The 26292-nt window shown below is 35.5% G+C and overlaps 3 protein-coding genes across 7 annotated transcripts; 1 reads left to right on the top strand and 2 right to left on the bottom strand.

Moving 5' to 3' along the window:
- Positions 1–16: 16 nt before the first annotated feature.
- Positions 17–5741, bottom strand: LOC141426676 (BTB/POZ domain-containing protein 6-B-like). Of its 4 annotated transcripts, none has more exons than XM_074085772.1 (3): positions 3898–4092; positions 3396–3449; positions 17–2672 (listed from the first exon to the last, which is right to left on the bottom strand). In XM_074085772.1, the coding sequence occupies exon 3, from the start codon at positions 2670–2672 to the stop codon at positions 1335–1337; it is 1338 nt and encodes a 445-aa protein (XP_073941873.1). In that variant the 5' UTR covers positions 3396–3449; positions 3898–4092; the 3' UTR covers positions 17–1334. The 4 variants fall into 4 exon arrangements, with proteins under 4 accessions (XP_073941873.1, XP_073941872.1, XP_073941874.1 ...); XM_074085771.1 differs by lacking the exon at positions 3898–4092 and adding an exon at positions 3818–3862; XM_074085773.1 differs by lacking the exons at positions 3396–3449; positions 3898–4092 and adding an exon at positions 5608–5741.
- A 307-nt stretch (positions 5742–6048) lies between these two features.
- Positions 6049–16818, top strand: LOC141426673 (uncharacterized). 2 transcript variants are annotated; one of them, XM_074085768.1, is made up of 12 exons: positions 6049–6249; positions 6817–6884; positions 7059–7197; positions 8778–8879; positions 10443–10608; positions 10944–11101; positions 11187–11256; positions 12045–14903; positions 15005–15532; positions 15619–15798; positions 15945–16196; positions 16324–16818. In XM_074085768.1, the coding sequence occupies exons 1-12, from the start codon at positions 6175–6177 to the stop codon at positions 16527–16529; spliced, it is 4803 nt and encodes a 1600-aa protein (XP_073941869.1). In that variant the 5' UTR covers positions 6049–6174; the 3' UTR covers positions 16530–16818. The 2 variants fall into 2 exon arrangements, with proteins under 2 accessions (XP_073941869.1, XP_073941868.1); XM_074085767.1 differs by having other exon boundaries at positions 11184–11256.
- A 2019-nt stretch (positions 16819–18837) lies between these two features.
- Positions 18838–26077, bottom strand: LOC141426102 (vacuolar protein sorting-associated protein 52 homolog). Its single transcript, XM_074084966.1, has 6 exons — positions 25891–26077; positions 25267–25601; positions 21909–22100; positions 21584–21702; positions 20586–20709; positions 18838–19705 (listed from the first exon to the last, which is right to left on the bottom strand). The coding sequence occupies exons 1-6, from the start codon at positions 26075–26077 to the stop codon at positions 19076–19078; spliced, it is 1587 nt and encodes a 528-aa protein (XP_073941067.1). The 3' UTR covers positions 18838–19075.
- Positions 26078–26292: the final 215 nt, after the last annotated feature.

The raw sequence follows: 26292 nt of genomic DNA, 5'->3' as shown, positions 1-26292 counted from the left end.
GTAAAACATTCGAATGTTAGTTTTATCGCACATTTTATTGAATTTAAAATTACCTATCGATTTTTATACTCCCAGAAGAAATCGGAGCATCTAGTTATTTCTAATAGCCAAAATCCTAAATAACTTACACTTGGAACATTCAAAGCGTTCTCACAATGTCACAAGTCCAAATGTGCATCTACATTGGGGGCACAGATTTTTAAGTAGGTATGAACTATGAATATTGTGGCTTAGGGCCAGAGGCTAATACGAACTTCGAAAAATCCAAATTTAATACGAGAGTGAGAGGGATGGTACTTCGTATTTCGAATTTCGTAGTAGCCCAGACGAGAGTATGCCCAGAGTTGCGTAGTACAGACGGACTGCATTCCAACTGCAACGCAACGGCAACTGCCGACTGCTCATACATTTTTATCGCAGTCATCGTGCAGTTGTGCCGACTGCAATGGAACTGCAATGATAAATGTATCGGCAGTTGGCAGTTACGTTGCAGTTGGAATGCAGTCCGTCTGTACTGGCCCTTAGTGTTATAGGTAGTCTGCCATCAATGTTTCGGAGCTGCCAAGGTGGTCACTTTGGCATAACGTAACTTTAATTAGCTTACGAGCGTTTATACCTGCTGAGCTGGCAACGTTGTATTTTTGTTAGTTTTTCTCGATTATTTCATAAAAATTTAATGAAAATGAAAAATGTTGTCTGATAGAACACTTCTTAATATACCTATAACTTATGTGTCTACTCCAATAATTATTCGGTACAGACTTATTCGTTTTTAAAGAATATAAAAGTTTATCACGAAGAATTATTGGAGTAGACACATTAAGTTATATATTAGGAAGTGTTCTATTAGACAAAATTTTAAATTTGCATTCAATTTTTAAGAAATAATCAAGAAAAACTAACAAAAATACAACGTTGCCAGCTGAGGAGGTATAAACGCTCTTAATTCCATGGCCAGGATTACAAATGTCGCTACATAATTTATTAGTGCTTCATGGATTTTGCATCAAGTACCTAAGTAAATTACGATTTGCCAGTTTTTTTGCACTGCAATCTTCTTGGCAATGAGGTAGGTATATCCGAAAGCGCCGCTTGAATATAAAACTGGCGTGTGGCGCTATCAAGTGTACAATTAACTATCTATAATTAATTTCATTTCCTTCACAAAACAAATTTCTCTCCTAAAGACAATCTAACAACTAAACTTTGTTAATACATCCAATTCAATGCTTAATCAAGAGATAAGATTAGTCAGATCTCACTGCTAAAAACTAATTACTAATATGTTAGGTGGTTGAAATACTGACATTTAGTCTAGAATAATACTGGCCGAATTACAAACAAAACTTCAAACCCCCAAGAAAACTACCTCCAGATCTTGCTATTGGTGACATGTCGTCAAATTCAAAACTAACCCTATGATCTGTGAATATTCTATCGCGATATTCCACTACATATGTAATAGTATCAAATGTTTGAGACCATTGAAAAGTTATTTTGTACCAATTATCCTTTTTGATAAAATATGGTTCTGTTAACTCGATTTCTACAGAGGCATCATAGTCAACTGTGTTCATAAAGTTAGTTAATTTGGTAACACTTTTATCAAATTCGCATTCTACCAAGACAGAGAATTGTTCAGAGTATGAATTGCCTATGTTATTGCGAAAGTTAAGCATCGGAGCCATTCTTGTGGGTATACAAAGAGAGTTTATAAATACAGATTTGTTTGATTTGAGTCTACTATTAATAATACTGTTACTGGAATCTATTATAATAGGAGCTGCTGATCTAAGTGGCCTGCGAAGACAAAGATCCCACTGTAGCTTCAGGGGGCACCGAGGCACAGAGCTTGTACAAATAGAATTGACTAAATGTGTATTTATATTTTGCTCATTTTTAATCAAACTCCTTATCATCAATGATTCTTTAGGCAGTAAAATATTATCAGAAGTCATAAGTATCCCATCAAATTCATCAAGAGTGAGGGCAGAAAATCTTAGTAACTTGAATAAGTTTTTCTCAATCAAAATGTTATGCCTAGTTTCCAGATCTTCAGTCAGATTGTTCTGTTTACAATAGTGTAAAGTCCATTGAAAAACATGAATAATCAGATCTTTTTCTTTGACATTCATTTCATTACTTTGTAAAATTGTTTTTAAGCAAGAGCTTGAAATTAAGTTTTTATGCTCCTGCAATAAATAGTTGGCATGCTCACAAAAAAGTTTCAGAGAGAATGCAACCAGTTGTTCATCTTGTAGATAATCTGGATAGTTCAACACTCTTATCACATTGTCTGTACTTATATTTGCTTGAATGTAAGAAATGCACAAATCAGTTAGGTGTTCAAGCAAATATTTCCTGGAAGCATATAAAAGCTCAAATGCTTGCTCAATGGAAGGTATTTCAACTTTATCAGTATATATATAATTCAGGAGTAACTGAAATACATCTGGTTCTATGTCAGTGATAGCTATTTCTTCATTGCTTGAAAGTGGACCATAAAACATTGCTTCGAAAACAGGGCTACTGATGCCTAAAATCAATTTATGTGCTTTGAAATCTCTTCCAGCCACTGTAAATCTACAATCACTCCATTCATATGAGAGAAGCAGCTTTTCCACCCGATCATAAAGGCTGCTGTGCCTGAAGACACTATTCTGATAAACCATCTGAAACAAAGCAAACTTTAGTACTTAAGCAAAAAATAATGTACGATATGGAACATATCAAAATCAAAGGCAAGAAAGCAAGTATCTATAAATTTTCACTGGGTAATTTTAAAGAGACTGATATGATCAAAGTACATAAATATGTGTACTGACTTTGTTGACAACATTAAGGTTGGGTATATAATTTTGTAACCTTGGCCATATCAATTTCTTTGTAGCTGAGTGTAATACACTGCTCACCAAGATAATCAATGTTTGGCGAGGATGAAAATGTAAAGGCACTTTACATAACTTTCCGCATTATACCCTCGGCAAGTAACTTTAATAAATAGTGTAGTTGTAGTGGATAATTTATTATCAAGCCAAAAATGGGGAAGCTCATTGAATGAAAAAAAAAACAAGCATTTAAAATATAAAAGCCACAATTGAGCTAAATTAATGTGGGTACTTTCCTAAGTACACAAGGCTTGAGGAAGTCGGGGCCAGCCAGTTCTTAAGTGGAACTTTGGTATATCAGTGCACATAAATATTATTCACATTCAAAGATTTTTTCCTGTTATTGACAAAGGAAGAATGAGAAACTGAAGGTAAAAACGATTAGTACGTAGGCACAAATATATTATTACGTTTCACAAATTAGCTTTAAAAGGATATTTTTTGTGAAGATATCATAACACAAACAATAAAAATAAGTCTCTCAGATAACAAACAGGTAATACGAACCGTTTAACTACTTTGGATGAATTCAATCTTGTCAACCTTGAACTTGATCAGATGCTGAAATAGGTGGTGGATTTCAATACTTGCATGAATCGGGTATCACTGAATGATTTTACAGCCGATTTACGCAAAATTAACACAATATTATGTCAATATAAAATTAACAAATTAGTTACACAGAACTTCAACGACGCCACAGCAAATATATCACCAGTTGTCGTGTTAATTAAAAAACTTGGTTAACAATGAGTAGATAACTGATGCGCTGTGCTGCTTTGTTTTGTTTACAGTTTTGCTTGCAGCGTGACTTCGTGTGATTGGTAGGTGTGGCGTATCGAATCGAATCGAGTCGAACGAGTGCTGCCAGCACCTTATAATATCACAGCTAGACTAGAATTAAAGCTATTATTATAGAATATACTGACATAATTTTACTGTTACATGTGGATTTTGTAATAAACATGTTATTTTGGCGTATGAAGTAATAACTGTCCAAGTGTCCAACCGTTATAAAATTTAATGTTGTTGTTTCTTTAAAAAAATATGGCTCTGTCCATCGGAGGACAATTTTGCCAGTGTCTAGTAGTTTTTGCCGTTGTACGGTAAAAAAATTCTAGAAAACGAAATATGAGAGGTAATGGTGGATGAACGATGACAGCGCGACCCAAAAAACAAAAACATCCTTATTGATTGATGGTTTGATATTGACCAAAATATTGACGTTTTGTTTGTATTGATGTCAGTGTCGCCAACTCCTAGAAACTCGAGTCGCTAAACTCAAAATCAAAATGCGCTAAGAAGTCGCTAAATTAATTCCACCGAGCGAGCGGACGGGCTTTGTCTGGGAGAGACACAAGAGGCCACTGGTGGTCTGAAAGGCTGGGATACGAAAAAAAAAAACAATTAAATTAGAAGATTTCCGAATGAGGGCTATCGCGTATGAATTCGCCGCTAGAGGCGCTAGTGTAGCGTGAGGTCTCCGAAATGTCAAATCTCATAGTTTTTGGGTGAGCTACGAGGGTTTATTTATAATTAGAATAATTTTGTGAATATTTTGCAATATCTGAAATTAATTATGGCAATTATGCGTTACGGGGCTATGAATGTCTGTGTATTGAGACAGTTTTGTCTTTCGGAAACTTTTGTCCTCCTTTTTTTCCGAACAAAACGGGGACTATGCAACACTGTGGTTGCTCGATATTTTTATGGTACGGTTTTAAGGTATATTAAATATGATTTTAATCTAAACTTTGTTTTCACGCCCGTAATAACAGACTTTGAAAGCCATACTTAAAAACCTCACGCAACAGTGCGCCATCTAGTGAGACAAAAAACGATAGCCCTCATTCGCTTAAAATTGATTTGAACATTTTTTTAAATAGCTAAAGCTAGAGCATAAACGAATAGAGCTATAATTCATAAATAAAGTTTGAATTTGGTGCGCAAACGCGTTTGTCGCTTTCCATATTATATATAGATATTTTTGCACTGTATTCGCTGGGTACAATCTATCTCAGCGCTCATAGTGGCTAAAAGTAGAAATAATATAGGCTCTGTCATCTGTCATACTCATTTGAATCTGTCATTAACAAAGCATTTGTTTAGACTTAACTACCTACTTTTAGTAAAAGAGGTTTGTCTTATGATGCGAGCTTGAATTATTGAACACTGTCCCTGTTTTGTTCTTAATTCCTCTACATCCCAGACATGTCCAGTAGATACCAACAATTTTCCTTTTGAAACGGTTTGTGTTTGAAATTTTATATTGGAGTGATACTTACCAACCCAGTCTTCAAAATGATACTCATTTCGATTTGAAAACCATATTTAAATTATTACTAGCGATACAAGAACAATTACATATGTTTACTATTAATTAAAGAAACCATTAAAGTAGCTTTATCTTTTTGTTTTACAGTAAAAGTTTAGCAAAGCTTGTGTTATGGCACAGAATAGGTATAATATATATTATAATAGTAGTTATGGGTACTAAGCAACGGATAAATATAATTATATAGATATAGATACATACTTTAATACATATGAAACACCCAAGACCCAAGAACAAACATTCGGAAAAGTACAACTAAACATGAAATAAACAAACCCTGACATAACCAAAATAAAACACCCTTTTTTCAATATATTTAATATTAGTGAGAGTCACGGTAGTTTCAAGTTCAAAACCCTTTTTTAATTTAATAAATTTTCTTACCTCATTTAATTTTAATGACCAAAAATGAAATCACAACCCTTTGTCCACAGTAATTTTGTATTATAAATGAATACGTGATATTTTTGATTTTTGTCACAAGGTCGCGATTTGGTCGTCAGAGCCTTAGAGCCAGCCAACAAAGTTGCGGATGCTAGGTGGCGCTGATGTCGTGCACAGAGCCAATACTTCTCGTCGTCATCAAGTTGACAAAAAATTATACATTATTGGCCCTAGAACTGTTTAAAAAGTTTAAACTTGTATTCCAAAAGTCGCCAGATAAGTCGCTAAAAGTTGATGGAGATAAAGCTTGTATTATTATTATTCCCCTTAATGGCGGCCTTAAGAATAAAGCTTGTAAAGCTTCATCTACACATGTCAACTGTCGCCTGCCTCAGAATTTGACAAAATCAATAACGAACGAGAAAAAAATGGAATGGTCTATGTCTACTTGTCTATGGTTGGTTTGAGGCCTCGATATTTGCCGGGTTAGGGATCGTGTTTTATTATGTTCAGAAAATAAGGGCTTAAAAATGGTTTAAATAGTGATTGAAAGTGGTCGTTAACAAGATGACTTCTACGTTTGAGGATTCAGTTTTGGATTTTGACATAAATCTCTTCCAACAATCATCAAACAATGCTGTGGTAAGTTAGGTTATAATCAAAATAATGTAATGTACCACTGAATAAAATCCACATTATCTTTGTTATTAAATTCCTGGGTTTGTTACCATTCTGTTAGCGTTTATATTATCTGCTTGAGTTACTAGAACTTTAATGCTATTCATTGCAATTTGGCGGTAAACATTATTTTTATCGCATTTATTATAATTATGTACCCATGTTACTGCAGTTAATGTGGTTTTTATTCTACTAATAAACTTAATTTTATTTTGAATTTAAAAATTTTAACTTGAAATTTTGATTACCTTAACCTATCATCATGTAAATACTATGTATTGTAAGTACATTAGTACAGTCAACTACAAAATTATGTATACCTACACGACATTATTTACTTAACTTTTAAAGTTTTCTTCTTTTAACGGATTTTATCAATCTACAGCAGATCTATTTATTTGTAGTCTACTGTATGTACCATGTATAGAATGTAACTACCTACATTATTAACGCATCATTGGAATATTATGCTAAATTTATAAGTCGTGTGTCTTTGCTCAAATGCAAGGAGTGATAATGTTTTTGTTACAGGTTCCAACCAATAAGGACAAAGTCCGCAAGGCAATATTTATTTCAAAGCGTAAAATAATGTCCACAGAGTAAGTTATTTTTAATTATTGTTTTAAAATAACATTAAATTTTTCATAGGAATATAAATTGTGCATGGAATTAAATAGAATCATATCCATATACTTGATACTTATGTTGAAAAATTACTACTGGTTGCTGATCATAACTAATATGTAATTAATGTCAATATTTTCATATTTCAGTTCCCTTATCAGAAAATTCTATGATAAAAGACTGGGATGTAAAGCATTAGAAAGATGTCTTCTCACTTCAAAAGAAGAATACAAACAAGCCTGTATAGAAAGCATGGAATACAGAGAAAAATGCACAGCATTAGAGGAAGTAAGTCTTGTAAAATACTTGTCAAGTTAAAATTAAAATAGGATAAATTTAATAAATTTAAAGCTAACACAAAATATATTACATTTTTAATTTGCTTTTTAATCTTATAATCTGTCTGTCTCCATCAATCCGTCCCTCTGTTTGTCAGAATCCTTTTGTTTAGGACGCATGAAGGTATCAAGCTGAAATTTATATCCAATACTCAGATCTGGCTACCCCTTAGAGCAGTGAAAAAATAAAACTTCTAAATCAATACAATCAAAAGACACTGTTATTAAGGGCTAGTTTTTCAACACAAATAAAAAAAACCTTTTTTTATCCAAAAACTATCCGAATTTACAACTAAATAGGTACTCAACTCAAAATATTACCTAATAAACTACAATTTATATTTGTGGCATACTGATTTTTATATTGAAGTAAAGCTTTTCTATGAGTGCACCACTATAATGACTATTACTACTACTGTTTTTTTTATAAATATAACTTCTATTTTTATATTTATTTTATAACATACAGCAGTTTACCTAAATGAAACAGCATTTTATTTGACAAAAAAATTATTAGCATAATGAGATCAGCAATAAAATATCAAATCCGCTTGTTCAGTCACCATCAGATATTTTTATTTGAATAATTTATTTGATGTAAAAAGAAAAAGGTGTATGAAATGATGAAAATAAATTATTACATTTACGAGCTTTTCTAAACTTGAACTTTGGTCTGACATAACCAATGAATAACAGTTTTTTTATTTTCTATACAATACTACTGACTGGAAATTTTTTTTTTTTATTGGTTTAAAATCTTGATTTTATTGCATAAATTTTATATCACTTATTTATATATTTCCATACAGCAGTTTACCTAAATAAACAGCATTGACAAAAAAATCATGAGCAACCAATGAATTTTTGATCCACCAATAAAATAAATAACAAATCCAAAATTTGTTCAGTCACCATCATATTTTTATTTGAATAAAATTTATTTGGATGTAAAAAGAAAAAGGTGTGAAAAATAACATAATTACATTTGATAATTTCTAATAACCTGTAGTTTTCGGTGTTGTCCCACTATTACTACATAATACTTTACCAGGTACTTTTTAAATTTTCTTGATTGAATCTTTATTTGATAATAATCCGTTATTATTTGCGGTGTTTTCATACCAATTACTAGAGAATCAGTACCTACTAATGTGGTACTTGCTGTTGTCCCAGAAACTTGAACTTTGGTCTGAAGGTAGCTTTTATAAGCATAACCAATGAAAATAACAGTTTTTTTTTCTGTTTGTCTATGTCAGTACCCAATCTAAAATTATCCCACACTGCATACATTTTGCTTAGGAGCAGGGTTCTGCTAATACTGGATATTAATAGATGTCTGGAAATTTGTATGGAACCCTTGGTGTTAGAATCTGATTTACACTTGGCTGGTTTCTAAAATTCTTGATTTTTATTGCGAGAGGCACTAGCCAAAGCACATGTGGACTATGTTTTAAAATATGGATCACTTAATTTTGTATGGAAAACACCCTTCACATGTTTGTTAGTACATTAAATTTCATATTTCCACAGGAAATAAAAAAAATGCAAACCTCAAGTTTGGAACTGGAAGAAAAATGTACTATGGCTGATAATAGATATGATGGAATGCAGTCCCATGCCAAACAGTTACAGGTAAGACATATTTCTAACTGTCTTTCAATTGTCTACCACATGATTTGATTGACATTGGATTGCTAAACAAGCCGTGGTGGCCTAGTGGTTTGTCCTATCGCTTCTCAAGCAGAGGGTCGAGGGTTCAAACCCCGGCTCGCGCCGCTGAGTTTTTCAAAATTCATGTGCGGAATTACATTTGAAATTTACCACGAGCTTTGCAGTGAAGGAAAACATTGTGAGGAAAGCTGCACATGCACAAACCTGCGATGCAATTCAATGTTGAGAAGTTCCCAATCCGCACTGGGCCCGTGTGGGAACTATGGCCCAAGCCCTTTTGTTCTGAGAGGAGGCCTGTGCCCAGCAGTGGGACGTATATAGGCTGAGATGGAATGGGGATTGCTAATTTTTTTTGATATAAATTACATAAATTTAATTATGATTGGATTTTTGGAGTCTTTGTATTTTTTATTTCAAGACTTACGGGTATCCCGTGAAAACATAGATGTCGCTAGTGCTGCTGCTTAAGTAGCAAAGTAGAAATAAGCAACCTGAGATGTATGCATAGGAAAAATTCGTATCTAGATTCCTGTCCAGCAGTGGTGTAGGGGGCGTCTGTATAGCACGCAGCATGGAATGCTGAGGACCTGGGTTTGATTCCCAGTGCTGGTCTCTTTTTCTGGTTTTTCTGTGCATCCATGTCTCAGTTTGTATTTTCGATATAATTTTAATAATTTAAATTGAGCTTGGAAAAATTGCTAACAAGTGGTGCTAGAGTGCTGGGACACATAAAACTTAAAAATCGATGAAGGCTATAAGCACAGTATGACACTTGGAATAGTTAGTTCTAGGCCACCATTCCCTTACTTAAGTCAGTAGACGCATTGCACTTCTCTCTGGCGCGGTTCCCCCAGCATAAAGGGCCGGGCCACTGGGGAGCGTCATGGTTGAATATCTGTGATCCCATGGCGCTTTCATAACGGCAGAGTGGACAAACGCCGATGTATTGTGTTTTTAGTGGGTATGCTCCCTAAATTGAGAGAGTCTTACATAACTTTCCACGGAAAGTATGGATAAAGCATTTTCACATCGCAAAAAAAGGACTAGTATATCATCAATGATCAATGTGGGCAAAAAGTGGGATTTGTGCAGCAAAAATTTTGGAGAACTAACAAGAGCATCAGTAGCTCTGTTTGCACATCAGTAAACCAAAACAACATTGTCCAAACCAACCAAAGCAACTAAATGCATTTTCATTGAAGTGATCTGATACATGGTATATCACACTAAACAGATTTTCTTAATTCTTTCACTAATACATGCATAGAAAGCTATATTACTTATCCCTGAATAACAAAACTGCCTTTGTATCCTGAAAAGGTACATTATTCATATGGGATACAGACAAGGTTTCTGGTAATAATGTAATAAATGCTTTGTCTGTAATCTACTAGAACTAGTTCTAGAAATTATCCCGACATACCAATACACAAACAAACTGATAAAGTTAACTTCTTTATTAGTTGGAGGATAGTAGAATGTTACTTGTAGACCATATATTTATTTATTTTTTATTTGTTGCAGCAACTAGTTAAAGAAAATGAAACTCAAATTGAATCACTGAAGATTGAACACAAACTAGAAAAAGCAAACTTTAAAGAACAAGAGAAGAAATTTGCAAATCTTCAAAAAGAACATGAACAACTGATTAAAAATATTTGCAGTATTAGCAAAGTTGTTCTTGGAAAAAGTAAGATATGATGAAGAATTCTTAACAGCAACAAACACACTCTTTATAACTTTGTACATGAAACTACCGTGAGACTGTAGTAAAACAAACAGATAACTCACGCCTTTAATCGAGTTTAGCGCGACCTGTTTTGGACTAATTCGTAGCCCTTGCTCTTGGATCTCTGAGTTGCGCTAGCATAGCGGTAGCGCGCAGCGCGCGTTTTGCAGCAGCCGCCGTGGCGTTTGCTCTGGGAGGAAGGGCTACGAATTAGTCCGAATCATGTAGAGCTAAACCCCGTTTCTTTCACTACACTTAATAATTTACTCCTATATAAAATGTCTATTTGTTTTCAGAAAAGCTAACAAAAGAACTAAAATTGTTTTTAATAAAATATGGAATGTCGGGTGCTGTTAACGACCGTGATTCAGGAGAAAATAGTTGTGATGAGGCAGATACCTTCAACACACCTATGTCCCCTCTGTCAGATTCTGGTGAATGTAATGAGGAACTTGTGAGTTTTATAGTTTTTTACTTTTATAGTTTCTTAACCCATTTTGATTTATTTACTTACAAACATTATAATGTTTTTCCAGCAGGTCTTGACCGCAACAAAAGGGATTGATAATAAAATTGGCGCCAAACTGGAAGATCTTCATATTAATGAAGGTAATGTTAGCATTTTAATGTTTGAGGTTTTTTAATAATCTCACGAAAATTTATACATGTGTGTTGGTGAAAATTTCAAAAACTTAATCTACACACATATCATAAACCCTCTATAATGCGTCCAAAAACCGGAAATTATGACCAGCGTAAGGATTAATCGTTTTGTAAGAAATTCCTTATTTGTGAAAATTTTATTATTGCGTAACAATAACATTTAGGTCAATTTTATTTACATTCCAATTTCGAACACCTCAATTCTAATATCAGTCGAGATGACGTATTAATCCAAATGAAATGCAGACAATTTTGACAAATCTCGCATGTTAGTTTGTCTGAATTTTTAAGAACTATTATTGAATTATTTTTCAATAACCGCCATTTTTGATGTTCAGTTTGTTTTGTAGCAAATTAGATTAGTTTCTCGTTGGCAAGCGCAGCGAAGGACGTCCACCAACGTGATGGACGGGTGACCTGGTTAAAGTCGCGGGTTCACGGTGGATGCAAGCCGCTTCCAACCGAGGCAACTGGAGGTCCATGGGGGACGCCTATGTCCAACAGTGGACGTCCTATGGCTGATATGATGATGATGATGATGAGATTAGTTTCTCATAGAATCACTATTGTCAGCCTGTCCGTCTGTCAGGACCTCTTTTCTCGGGAACCGCATGGAAATATCCAGCTGAACTTGCACTTGGCCAGTTTTTCCTTAATATTCTTTACTATTAGTGTTCTGTACCTAAAAAGAAATTTCATTCAATTGATATTTGTTTTTTTGTTTGTTATTTTAGGAAATACACCTACAAGGGATGATATTGATCATGATTCGGAATGCAGTAATGAAGTAGTAAGCTTAGATACTGGTCGAGGGTCATCTTTAGCGTTTTCAGACAGCGATAAATGCTTTAATAGTCCAGAATACTTTAGCCAACATAGTCCACTAAGTGCAGAAGTTGTAAGAAACAAAAATAAAATAACAGTTGATATTGCTACAAGTCCTGCCCCAGTAAGACAATTTACTAATGTTGCTACAAGCCCAATAATATTTGAAAACTTGGAGTGTATGGGAGGATTGGAGAAGAAAAGTTCTAGTCACACAATAAAAAAATGTTCATGTGAAAACTTAAAAGGAAGTAGTAATATTCCTACTATTATGATTGATAGAGTAGTGAGTCCCATAATAGTAACTCACTCTGTAGAAAAATCAACAAGTCCTGTTAAAAGTGCTACTAAGAATATTGCCGTTGCTACTAGTCCGCTTAAGTTGGGAGATACTACACCAGGTTATTGTAATAATGACAAGCATCAAAATATTCAAGAGAATGAATGCTTGGAATTGAACACCAGTAATTATTTAGAAGATGAAAATAGCAATGATGGCGAAATACAGATGATATTAGACACAATGCGATTCAGCCAAAAACTAATTACGCCTCTCCCAACTACACCTGCAAAATCACGCACTTTGGTAACAGGTAATTCCGCCACTCAAACAGTATTGCACAGCAGCTTGTGTCCAGATGCAGCGAAAATCAGAGAAGAAAATATTACTTTGCAAGCCACAGTTGCTAAACTCGCAAACGATATTATGAATATTAATAATTTCCTTCAGAAACTTAATCCATTAATTAACAAAGCTGGTGTCATGAATACTGGATGTACTCCAGTACTGTCAAGTGATGATATAGTAACAGCTAAAGATACAACAATGCAAGACGACCAAAAACTTGAACACAATTTTGCACAGAAAATTCAAGTGCCTGAGGAAATACCCAGTGGTATAGAGAAATTAGATTTTAATGACAAGAAATCAAAATTGGAAAGACTAAACAGCTTATTATTTGCTGATTCGTCACCACCAACTCCAAGTGATGACTTCTTGGCGCCACCACACCGGGCACGAGCATCATTGTTCTCCCCAGCGCCATCACTACCGTCGTCCGCGTCGCCACCACCGCCCGCGTCGCCTCCGCCGCCCGCGGCGCCACCGTCAACCGCGCCATCGCCTCCACCCGCTTTACCAACAATATCTGTGTTGTCACCACCACTAGCCGAGACCTCACCGCCTCCAGTATCATCGCCACCAGCTTCGTCACGAACACCAGTGTCGTGCTCGCCACCTGCGTCACCACCACCACCCGCGTCGCCACAGACGCCTGACTCGCTACGTCTGATTGTTGACATTGACGACGCTAGTTTCAATGATGATTATGAGGGGAATAATAACCTGAAAACAAAAGAAAGGTTGCAATTTGAAGAATCCCTACCGAATCAAGACATTTTATCGGATGAAGCATTGTCAGATTATGATGTATATGAACACGAAATTGTCATTGAATTAGGACCAGATTGCCTCGAAAGTGATACTAATAGCCTACATGAGATCTTAAAAGAGCAAGTGTTGAAAGAGAAGCTACCGCCTGAAGAAAAAGACGCCAAAAAAGCACCTAAGATGAGAAAAGCCACGAAATTACAAAAGTTGCGAAAGAAAATGATGCCTAAAGGCAAGATAAAAAAAGTAGACATTCTCAGTAAAAGAAAAAGACGTATACAATTAAATCGAAAATTGATACCATGTAAAGAAAAAAATCAATCCAATAGTTTTACCGACAATAAAGCTGCTTACGAAAAAGCTTGCAAAGTTATGGCTGAGATAAAATCTAAAGAAAAAGAGAACAAAAAAGCGAGTGTTGCCTCTCGGTTACCACTATCTAGGAAGACAAATGCTCGGAAGAAGAAGTCAAAAAGCACAGAAACTGCACCTACTAGTAATCAGTTGGAGGATACACAAGAAAAGAAAATAGTCAGTTATACGCAAAGTGTGGTTCATGATGGACTTCAAGAGATTACATTTGAAAATTCACCACCTCAATCAACTAACAGTCGTTCACTCCCACCTCAATCAACTCAAGACAAATATCAAAAAGTTGAAAATAACTCTAAAATAGTTTCTGAAACTTTTAAAGGATGTCAAAGAACAGCCAGAACTCGTAGCCAAAGTAAAAGTATTAGCAACGATAATTCAGTGTCACATTTGATGGAAGATCTTGATGGGAAAGATTTGGTTAACAATAATAAAGAAGTGAGTTTTGACAAGCCCTTCACGCCACATCTGCTGTCACCAAGTCAAACACGGCCAGTTCTTAAAATGTATAGCAGAAATCGAGACAAGAATAACAGTGCCAACAGTTTTACGAGTACTAGGCATAATGTTCCTAACTTTGCAAAGCCGTGTCTGCCAGCTGTGACGGAAGAAATAAATTATAGTAGTGACGCAGTACAATCGTCAGAATGCCGTAAAAGGCTTAAGCGTCCATCAGTAGATAAACCACATCTCTCTCCTAAGAGGATCTTAAGGAGTTCATCAGTCCTACATTCTGATAGTGAAGTAACACACAACGAGTCAAAAGCATTAACGAAAAAGGAACAAACAACACATTTAAATGAAAGACTTTTAGATTATGGAGACTTGGACATGTTCGATGAATCGCCAGTGAAAGAAAAGCAAAACAGTGCTTCGGGAATAGCCACGTCTAAATGTGGTGTACCAAACTCACGACGAGCAGAACATCCGAAATTCGGAATTTTATGCGCTTGCTTGGACAAATACGGCGGGAAATCTCAAAAATCGACAGCACCAAAAGTGTCAGGTAGTTTAATTTAATGCATTAAATATGGTGTTAAAATAGTATTTTTAAACTTTTAAATAAAAATGGCCTTTTTATTTAACGTCAATGATATTTATTTTCAGATAACGTCGTAAACGCCGTATGTAAGAAATTGGAAGATGATATTGCTGAAATTCAGAAGTTATCCCCTAAAGATACGAAGCAGGCAATGGATAAATTAGTTCAAGACTTGCAGAGCCGGAAGAAAGTACAATTTTTATTGGGATTGATGAAGTTCTTGAAGGATCCTGCAAGGAAGATAGAGCTATACAACAAAGTGTATGTGCCACCGGCACCGCCCATGACAAAGGCCGAACAGATACTCATTTATATAGTGTCACAGCTGAAAATTTGCTGGTCTGATATTGTTGAGAATATTTTGAAAAATATTGAATATTCACTATTTATGCTTAACCGAACACCAGAGTTTGAGGCCATCGAAACGCTCTCTCATTTTTACGCCGTATTGTGTAGATACGACAAGAATAGGAATCGATTGAGGCTATTTATTATAGACGCAATGTACTGTTTGCAGTACAAAGCTGTCCCGCTTATTAGGCAATGCTTGGATGTGTGGATGCATATTTTACCATTGGCGCACATGGGGATAGGTACGTATTTAACTGCGCGGATAAATTACAATTAGACTTTATAAAACTGAAATCTTGTTACTTAATGGTCGACTTTTTCTTCACAGCTAAAAATCCTCTGGTGACGTGTTTGGTCTACTTGCTGCACTTCTATAAATGCGAAGATAGATTCAATAGAGTACAAGAAATTAGAAATATTTTAAACAGAAAGTATTTCTATGAAATGTCGGAGTGGAATGAAATGAGAATTCTTGAAATGTTTAGGACTTCTATTATCGAATTGCGTGGTAATTACTATACATTTCTTATTATTATGTTAATTTCTTTCAAGTACCTACATCTGCATATGGACGCCAATGTAAACTTGTTATGCATCAATATTTTACAATATTTACATGTCCATTAAAATTAACTAACAATGAAATTTATTTAGATATTGCAGTCGAGAAGAAAATGTTGAGGATGGCGCTTATAATTCTTGCGAAAAGGCACGGCGCACGGTGGTGCCAAAACTACATAGTTAAAAATATGCTGTTACCCATCATGGAGCAGTCAGGAGCACCCGAACGAGTGAAGTGCTTCTGCGTATCGCTGCTAGGGCCGTTGCTTAAGCCCTATCCCATGGAAATGAAAGTCAATTGCGAAATTGTCATGAACCAATTATCTGATATGCTGAACAGAAATCGTGAGTAGTTATTCCATTTGGTGATTTGAACATTTTGTAAAGCTTACTCTCGTTTAGTCTCCATTGCCCTATTACTTCCCTGCTATTTTATTCGCCAAAATAACCACATTTTTAATTCTTTTTTCAGCTTCAAAACAAATGGAAGAAGCAATTTTTACTAGTTTAATATACATGAGTAGGCACAATCAAAACCGTGTCATCAAAGCGTTGCTCTTTTGGAAACCTGAGAATATTTCTTTAGAGCTCGAAGATTTACTGAAAAGTTATGTCAAAGAAAGGCCCATGAAGTCATGGAAGACCGTATTATCAAAAATATCTCTTCAACAAACCTGAATGAACAACAATTTGTTGTTACTATTCAAGTGGTGATCAGGGAGATTCAATAACTTCTGGCAAGTTAGTGCTGAAACTTTCTGATACTAATCATGGTATGAAGTGTGTGATTGTGAAATAGTTTCGTTAGATCCTATAAACGTGTAAATTTGATAGAAGAATGCAATACTTTAAGTGAAAAAGTAATTGTTAAGTGTAAAGAATAAGTCCCTATTATATTACATCTGTGATCCCGTAAGGTTAACTACTTCATTTTGGAAGTAGGTACAGTAAATTTTATTAAAAAATATCTTTCTTAGTTTTATTTTAATTCAAAGCCCTCACTAGTTAAAGGGATAATGTAAAAATAAAACAATAATTGGGTACCTTAAGTTTTCTGGGATTATAATGTAGCTCACTCCTGTAGATAGATTCTTTTTTTTCACTTGCCGTTGTTTTGTAAAAATAAATTGGAACTTAATTTCGGCAAACCACGTTTACTTTGTGCCTTGGTCTGTGGTTAAAAAAAAGGCCGTTTTTACAGCTGTCAGTTGTCAAACCGACCTTTTTTTTAAACAGACTAAGACACAAAACCTATTAATCTCACGAAACGTGTGGTTTGCCGAAATTACGTTTCAATTTCTTCATATCTTACATTATAAGTCTACTATCGATAAAAAATATAATATGGACCATCCTTGAAATCTTAAAGTACCCAATAGTGGCTACTAATTATTATCACTTCAGCCGTTTCGAGGTTCCCGAATAATCGCAGCATAGTCAGTATGCAGGGCCCGCAGCCCTTTAGTTCCTCATTAGAGACAGGTGTGACACCTCTATGTCTATACAGGATGATCAAATCAAATGGGTCAGTAGGGAGAAATCAGAAACTACGAGAGATACTTGAAATCTGTTCTTAGGAACCATGGCTTCGATTTACTTTTAATAAAAATGGCATTCAAATTTTTTTGATTTAACTCTCACACATAACCGAGAATCGAACCTGGTCAAAATCTTTGTAAAGTATGTTATAAATTCTGCTCATTTTTTCGTTGTTATTTTGGATTGTGTAGATCATAAGCGAAAGAAAATACATTTTAAAAGATTTATTTAACTTGCAAGTGTGTATGAATGTATGTATTGTATAATGTATGTATGTATGTACGGGTCCAATCTTGCATGTTGAATTTGACGCGCTTCCAGTAGTCGGATTGACTTAAATTTGGCATACTTATTTAAATATGGTGACAATACAATATTCTGGTGGTGACATTCTGGTAGTTCTGAAAGCAGAGCGGTACCGAGGACATGGTATTGCTTCCGTTCCCAAAGCTCTATGGGATCGTCTTGGGAACTTCGACTTGCGGAGACGATTCTGGCCGGACCACCAGGTTGTCACTACCAGATTATTGTATTGTCATCAGATTTAACTAAGAACTATAACAACGAAAACATGCGCAGAATTGATAAACATAGTTAACAGAGATTTTGACCAGGTTCGTTTCCCGGTTATGTACGAAACTTAGAAAAAAAAAATTGAATGCCATTTTTATTAAATCTAAAACAAAGCTATGGTTCCTAAGAACAGCAGGGCTACTACGAAATTCTAAGTTCGTGTCGTGCGGTCCCTCTTGCTCTCGTATTAAATAGTATAAGTGTCAGAGGAATCGCACGACACGAACTTAGAGTTTCGAGTTTCGTAGTAGCCCTGCAGATCTCGCTATCTCTCAGTTTCTGATTTCTCCCTACTGACCCATTTGGATTGATCAACATGTATACTTCGTTTTTTTTTTAGCATAAGAAAAAGAGTAAACAATATTGACAAGTCTTTTTATTGAAAAACGTTTTTAAAAATACAGTAACTAAGTATTACTTTTGATACCAAACTTGTACCAAACTATTTATATTATGTCCTAATTGTTACATATTTGCTGAGACTTATTTTTAAACAAACTCAAACTCACAACATTTATTGACAAAATAATCACACTACATCACAACAAAAACACAGTAAAAACATAAATAGGAGAAGAGAAGAAAATAAGAGATATTGTGCTGTGCTTTTCAAGTGTTTTTAAATAAAAAGACACGTCAAGATCGCTTACCTTCTTTCTGATGCAAAAAAAAAACGAAGTATAGCGGTGGACATGATACCAATGCCCATGACAAAGACGATAATTATCCTGTAATGCTGGTTTCAGTCTGAAGTGCAGATGTAGACACCACAGTAGTGCTACTTGGTGCTACTGTATGAACGCAATCGACAGCAGTGTTCTGCCTCCGATTAAATAAGCAGGTAGAATAACCAAAGAATGATAAAAGATACAGGTTCATTGTGCTAGGATTTTATTTAGGTACGGTACATTACAAATTGCCTAAAGCCATTCTAAGTATAATTATATTCAGTTAATCTTCAAGAAGTTTCACAGTAATCAATTCTTTCGTCATAAATAAACAGAATAGTTAATGAGAAGAGTCTGAAAACAAACCATAAGGTGAGCCTTAACAATAAATAAATGGAATGCTACATAATAAAATGAACGAATGAGATGAAATCGATTACATTTTTAATAGTTAGTTTTATATTTTTTTATTTCCACCATAATTACATGAATATTTACAAGTTGTGTTCTAGCATTGGGTGTTAGTAGTTTTACGAATTTATTATAATATTGCACAAAGTTTGTCAGCGCCATTTGCAGTAAACCTGATCCTGTTACTAAGTTAGGGAAAGATACAAGTACTTCCCGGTGTATTTCTTCAAGGCTTTGCTTCCAACTGGCGCTAAAGGATGCCACAAGCGACAAAGTCTTTTTTTCCATACTTAGAAGTTCCAATTTCTTATCACTTTCGAGTAGCAATTCCCCTTCTTTTACGAACTGTATCATGCCTCCAAAATGTGGACTCAGTATCTCTTCCACATATTCAGCACTCCTGGCTTGCAACTGATCCCTGAAGTTTTCCGCTTCTTTTGTGTTATCTCTAGTTCTCTCCATCAATATACTTAATATCATATCATAGTTATTAATCAGGAATATTAATTGTTGTATACGTTGCGAAAATTCAGCGGCCATTTTAAGCAAAAAGCAATTGACTTCATCTTGAAGATTCAAAAGCAGACTACTTAGATCTTCAGAAGGGAACTGTTCGCTAAGACTTAACATTGCAGCCGAGAACTCCGCGTACCGACGAGTGATCTGAAACAATTTTATTTCTTAAATAGGTGTAGAGTTTTTGCGTTTTTTGTTTTTGCTCCCTTAAAAATTGACAGATATTAACGGTTACTTATGTATATAATATGTCACACCTAGCTCGGTCTGTACACAACATTACCACCCATATCCGGATTTTCTCATTCTACCTTCTACCCGCGACTGAGATACATGTAATTCAGAGTATTGATTGAGTTTTTCGAGCGTATGTATGTATTTCGGAATAATTTTGTTGGAGCTAAACATGTTCATTTGTTATGAGCTCCTAAATAAATGGTATAGAAAAGTGTTCAAACTATCGAGCCCTAGCCCTCTCACTCGGAGGGGAGACCTGTACCCCGCAGCGGGTCGTAATGTGCCATACCTACTAGATGTCTAGTGTGTCGTTCAGTTAAGTGTAATGAATGTAATTACTTTTTTTCTGCGCGTATCTATCAAATATCCACTAATATCTGTTTGTTAGCTCATAACGCTTAAATTTCTAAACCGATTAGGATGAAATTTGGTTTAGGCAGAGATTGAGTTTCTGGGAAGGACAGAATAGTTTCTATCCCCGAAAATGGCATAGTTCCCGCGAGAAAGCGAGAAACGAATTCTTAGCAGAGGAAGTCGTGGGCAAAAGCTAGTTTGAAACCTTGGGAAGAATTATAGCGTAGTTTTTAATCCCAAAAAAATGCATCTCTTTTATACAAAAGGAGGAAAACGAGTATACGGATCACCCGATAATAGAAAGCAATCATCGCCGCCCATGGACACTTGCAATACGAGGAATTTCATAGGTGCGTAAGAATAATAATAATCCACGAGGAACGGAATAAACGAATTCTTCGCAGACATAGTCAGCTGGTTAAAAATATGTACTTACATAATGAGGTCCCAATTCTTTGTTGGATAATTTAGCTGGATCACACTCTCTTACGCTTTGAATATTAAATCTTAATATAAGATCCAACCTTGGCCATATTATGCTATGTAATGAATCCCAGTAACTGAAAAAAAAATAGAGATGCATATAAAATGTAGTCAATAATAACCCGTCAAACGCCCTGCGCGCCACTGTGGCGCGTATCTAAGTACTCGTGATTAGTCAATTTTTACTCGACTACGACACGCCAAAGGAAGAGTAATGATTTTAGCAGTATACGTATGTTCCACCGTAGCATCTAAACTACTCGTCCGATTTTAATAAATAAGGTGTCAATCGATTCATTACTGTTACTAGTTTCGATCACCCTTTAACATGGGGTACTAGTCCAAAATTACCCAAAAAAGTCGTTGGTCGCGCAACGGGTTAAAATAAAATCTCGTTTCTTTCCTGAGCATGTCTGACAGCAAGTCGGGTCGGCACTCGGCTGTCCGGCGGGCCTATTTACGTGGCTGTCTATGAACAACATCACACCGACAGCGGTCCCGGTGTGATGTCGCGCATAGAATAGATGTCAGCAAAATGACATGAAGGAAATAATTGATATTAGTTGATATTACTAATAAAGGAGCATGAGTATAAGAGTATAAAACCACGTAAATAGGCCCGCCGCACTCCCGGCCCGACCCGTTACCTTCACTCACGCACGTGTATGCTTCGCGCTTTAGTAATCAAATGTATATGAGAATTTATACAATGATTGATTCCAGGATGCGTTTGATGCATACGTCTATAGGCAGACTTAAAGCAAGAGAAAGAGATTATTTTATTTTTAACTCTGACAAAAATAATAATAATAATAAATTAATTTATTTCGGGCAACTTGGCCCATACAATAAATACCTTACAGACTAACATACATATTTATAATCAAAAATATTTAAAACTAATTTACAATTTTACAGTGTGTGTGTGTTAATTTATAATGTTACAGTTACCTGTCTAGAGCCGCCACTGCTCTTTTGTGACACATCCATCGGTATCTGTTTATTAGTTGAATGCATAAAAATAGCGCCAGGCAGTCAAAACATTCAACAACATAATTTTCGACATTTTTCTGTAAAATAAAAAATAATTGCCTTTGTATACATACTTTTTTTTAAAGATAGAGCCTTGTGATGGTCAGGCGAACAGAATAGACATATAGGATTCCGCTTTTTACCCTTCAGGTAGAGAATCCTAAAAACTATTATTAATGGCATAAGTTATTTTTTGGTTCATTTAATAATTTTGTTGTTTAAATTAGAATTCACAGGTACTAACCACAAGCAATGATAAAGTTTTTCCAAGTATTCTGTCAAACAGTTCCTGAGCATGGCTTCCCTTCACATGAAAGAACTCTGTTGTGAATAGGTACTCCCTGCAGCTGTTGTCTACCAGAGCATATTGTAGGCTTCTGAATAGAGCTTCATATGAATACTGAAAACAATCGCAATGAAAAGACACTGAAAAATACTAATTGAATACAGAACTTGGCCACACATTGCTGATTTTTGATAGGATGTACCACCTGAAAAAAAAATGATAGTAGGCAAAATAGTTCAAAATACTTCACAACCACAAAAAGTGTCTTTTTTATTTGATCTTTTTTTAGGGTTCCATACCCAAAGGGTGCTAACGGGACCCTTTTACTGAGACTCCGCTGTCTGTCTGTCCGTCTGTCACGGGGCTCTATCTCTGAAGCCGTAAAAGTTAGAGACTTGAAATTTTCACAGATTATGTATTACTGTGGCCGCTATAACAACAAATCATCATCCCAGCCTATATACGTAACACTGCTGGGCACAGGTCTCCTCTCAGAACAAGAGGGCTTGGGCCATAGTTCCCACGCGGGCCCAGTGCGGATTGGGAACTTCACACGCACCATTGAATCGCTTCGCAGGTTTGTGCAGGTTTCCTCACGATGTTTTCCTTCACCGCAAAGCTCGTGGTAAATTTCAAATGTAATTCCGCACATGAATTTCGAAAAACTCAGAGGTGCGAGCCGGGGTTTGAACCCACGACCCTCTGTTTGAGAGGCGATAGGTCAAACCACTAGGCCACCACGGCTTAACAACAAATACTAAAAATAAAATAATAGTTACAAATTAAAGGGGTCGTCATACAAGAAACTTGTTTTTTTCAGCGTTTTTTGGTTGCTAGGCGTTATTAGCCGTTGCTAATACGACCGAGTCGCCTAGCAACGGGTAGCTATGTCGTTTGAATATTTACCTTTAAGTTTTCAATTTAATGATGTTTTATAAAAGCTTCGATAGTATATTATAGTGACTGTCTGATTGTGTGGTTTATTCGTTTTTGTGCAAAATTAATAAGCAATTTATGAACCACAAACTTCAATGAAGCCAACTTTGTTAAAGCGCTGGCCAAATCCACACCGTATTAATCACTATGTTAACCTATTGTTTTTTACACTAAAAAATCATACTAAGTATTTAACACTATTTACAAGGTTAATAATACAGTTTAAAATTTATTCACACTAGTCGAGCTTCTTATTATTTAATTACACAACATACGAAGTCCGCCGAATGAGGGCTATCATTTTTTGTCTCACTAGATGGCGCACTGTTGCGTGAGGTTTTTAAGCATGGCTTTCAAAGTCTGTTATTACGGGCGTGAAAACAAAGTTTAGATTAAAATCATATTTAATACACCTTAAAACCGTACCATAAAAATATCGAGCATGCCACAGTGTTGAATAGTCCCCGTTTTGTTCGGAAAAAGGGAGGACAAAGGTTTCCGAAAGACAAAACTGTCTCATAACACAGACATTCATTGCCCCGGAACGCATATTTGCCATAATTAATTTCAGATGTTGCAAAATATTCACAAATTATTCTAATTATAAATAAACCCGCGTAGCTCACCCAAAAACTATGAGATTTGACATTTCGGAGACCTCACTCTACACTAGTGCCTCTAGTGGCGAATCCATACGCGATAGCCCTCATTTCCCGCGAATGAACAGAGTTGACAGATAATTTTTCGCGGCAAGTTGCTGGCAATGGCTTCAGAAGCAAACAGCCAGAAGCAAAGAGGATGAGAATACAAATTGTTTTTTATTCGAAATACTTGCACAAGTGCTTACATTTCGGCGATATTTTTAGAAGCTTTTCTTTAGCTTGCCCTGCTTGTTTATTTACTTATTTATTGTTTGTTTTTTATCTTTATCTTGGAAGCTAAATTTGACCCACTTCCAGTGGTCCGATCGACTTGAAATTTTGCATACTTATGTAAATTTGGTGAAAATACAATAATCTAGTAGTGACATCTTGGTGGTCCTGCCAGGATCGTCTCTGCAGGAGGGAACTCCTCAATGTTAATAGTACCGACTTGAAATTTGGTACAGATATGTAGTTTAGACGATAGTGCAAGTACAGTCAACAAAAGTACATTCGGCAAAAAAGCTTGTGTAAAAATGATTTTTTTAAGAAAACCTTATTACAAGCATTATATTTATTTGCAGTGTACCTAATGTAACTATGTTTGCTCGGGTGGAATCTTTCAACTCAAATTTGAAGTGGATATCTTCAACCGATTGAGCTGAAATTTTACATGCATGTATAAATCCGATGACAATGCAATATTATTATAACATGGAGTTGATCTGATGATAAAGCTAGCGGGTGACCATATGAACTCTGTGATAAACGACACGACCACATCTTTGAACTCGTTTGTAATCTTGACGAGTACTTAAAGCAGCAAAAAAGGCAGAGAATTTAAGAAAATATATGAGAGTTTACGGAAGAAAAACTTTTACTGAACTGTTTACGGAACTTCATGTACGAGTCCGACTCGCACTTGACCATTTTTTTAATTGTTTATATGATAACTAGTACATTTTGGTTGCGATGCAAATCTATAAAGGACATAATTTCATAATTTGACATCTTAAAAAAATCACAAGTCAAAAACTGGTACATTATGATGATCATACTTCTTTATAAGAATTCTCACTATAAGAAAAAAACCAAGCTTATTTGATGTAAGGGTTGACTTACTATGGAACCCAATATGGCCTTTTATGGAGATAGTTTAAGACCTATGGCAGGGTATAATTTTAGCTTAAAATAGCAAAAGAGAGGCATACCGGGATAGTGATAAACAAATTCAAATAAGTTCCTTTGATTTTGGATGAGCATGTGGTACTATAAAAGCTTCAAGCTGTTGAGCCAGAACATTTGTATTTCCGATGGTGAATATGAGCATGTTTTTAAGTTGATTTTTGGGAGACCAGGTTATTCCATCTTCTATCCCCATAAGGTCATCCTTAGTTGGTGCTTCTTAATATTTCAGTTTGTCTAGCCTAGAGGCATATGATTTAAAGTACGAGTAATACACTTTCAATGTATCTTATATATTACATATTTCTTGCCACATTTCTCTCAAGGCTAATATAAATTCAAAGAAAACCTTGCTTAAGCATGCATTTTGAGGTATCTGATATTCCATTGGGCTTTAAATTTATATATCTGAATATGTAAGTTCTTAAACTTGTACTCAGCATAATTATTTTAGACAAGATAAGAGATTCGACTAATTTGATGCGCAATTCAGTAGTAAGATAGTCCCGCACTCTGTACAGCACCTTCAAACGATAGAAACAATTTCGGGTGACCTCCATAATGTGAGATTCGAAACGCATTTCAGAATCCATTTTCAGACCTAAATTGCGCACTTGGTCAGTCTTTTCTATTACCTCACCATTAATGGTGATTTGAGGATTTTTAGAGTTGATTTTATTGACTTGGTGCTTTGAACCCATGACAATGTACTTTGACTTGATAGGATTTAACGTAAGTGAGTTACGCACGGACCATTCACTTATTCTTGACAGGTCTTGATTTATTTGATCTACAGCTGATTTTACATCGTTCGGTTTGAAAGATAAGTACAGTTGCACGTCATCAGCGTACAAATGAAAACGACAATTTTTGATACATTTTACAATATCTGAAATATATAAGATAAACAATAAGGTCCCAGTATAGAGCCCTGGGGAACTCCATTTGAAACCGGTTTGACAGAGGAGGAGGACTCAGAACCGTCGCTCTTAATTAGTTTGACAAATTGGGCACGGTTACTTAAATAGCTGTCGAACCACTTTACTGTCTTTTCGTCAAAACCGTAATAGGCTAGCTTGGATAAGAGTAGCGGTAAGCTTATCGTGTCAAACGCACGGAAAAATCGAGTAAAACGAGTATAGTGCCCATACCACTATCCTGAGCCTCCAAAATGTTACCTGCAACATCGAGCAATGCCGTGGCTGTACTGCGATTCCTCCTGAAACCCGATTGGACATGTGGAAGAAGCCCGTTGGATTCGAGATAATCAGTGAGCTGCAAGCAAACAGCTTTTTCTAGAACTTTTGACAGGCAAGGCAGGACACTGATAGGTCTTAGATCCTTAAGGAAGTTGGATTGGAACATTTCGGTAAAGGACGAACAACAGCAGTCTTCCAGAGGTCAGGAAAAGTGGATGAAACTATAGAAGTATTTACAAGTGATACAAAATATTATGGTATGAGGCAGTGTTAAAATAATCATGTCCAAAGAGATCATATCGACCCCCTGACAGTTAGTTTTAATACCACTAATTATTTTGGATATAAGAGTAGGACTCACTTCTTTAAGACTGAAAGTTG

Source organism: Choristoneura fumiferana, chromosome 3 (genome assembly GCF_025370935.1).
Source record: "Choristoneura fumiferana chromosome 3, NRCan_CFum_1, whole genome shotgun sequence".
Classification (NCBI taxonomy): domain Eukaryota; kingdom Metazoa; phylum Arthropoda; class Insecta; order Lepidoptera; family Tortricidae; genus Choristoneura; species Choristoneura fumiferana.
This window is presented reverse-complemented; position numbering and strand designations above follow the sequence as displayed.

Excerpts from the sequence above, each read along its gene's own strand:
- LOC141426676 (XM_074085773.1), bottom strand. The coding sequence starts at position 2,672 with ATGGTTTATCAGAATAGTGTCTTCAGGCACAGCAGCCTTTATGATCGG.
- LOC141426673 (XM_074085767.1), top strand. The coding sequence starts at position 6,175 with ATGACTTCTACGTTTGAGGATTCAGTTTTGGATTTTGACATAAATCTC. Across the intron at positions 14,904-15,004 it reads GACAGCACCAAAAGTGTCAG|ATAACGTCGTAAACGCCGTA; the intron begins GTAGTTTAATTT and ends ATTTATTTTCAG. Across the intron at positions 16,197-16,323 it reads TGATATGCTGAACAGAAATC|CTTCAAAACAAATGGAAGAA; the intron begins GTGAGTAGTTAT and ends TTCTTTTTTCAG.
- LOC141426102 (XM_074084966.1), bottom strand. The coding sequence starts at position 26,077 with ATGTTCCAATCCAACTTCCTTAAGGATCTAAGACCTATCAGTGTCCTG. Across the intron at positions 22,101-25,266 it reads TCGAATCTCACATTATGGAG|TATTTTTCAGTGTCTTTTCA; the intron begins GTCACCCGAAAT and ends GTATTCAATTAG. Across the intron at positions 21,703-21,908 it reads AAACTTTATCATTGCTTGTG|AAAAATGTCGAAAATTATGT; the intron begins GTTAGTACCTGT and ends TTTATTTTACAG.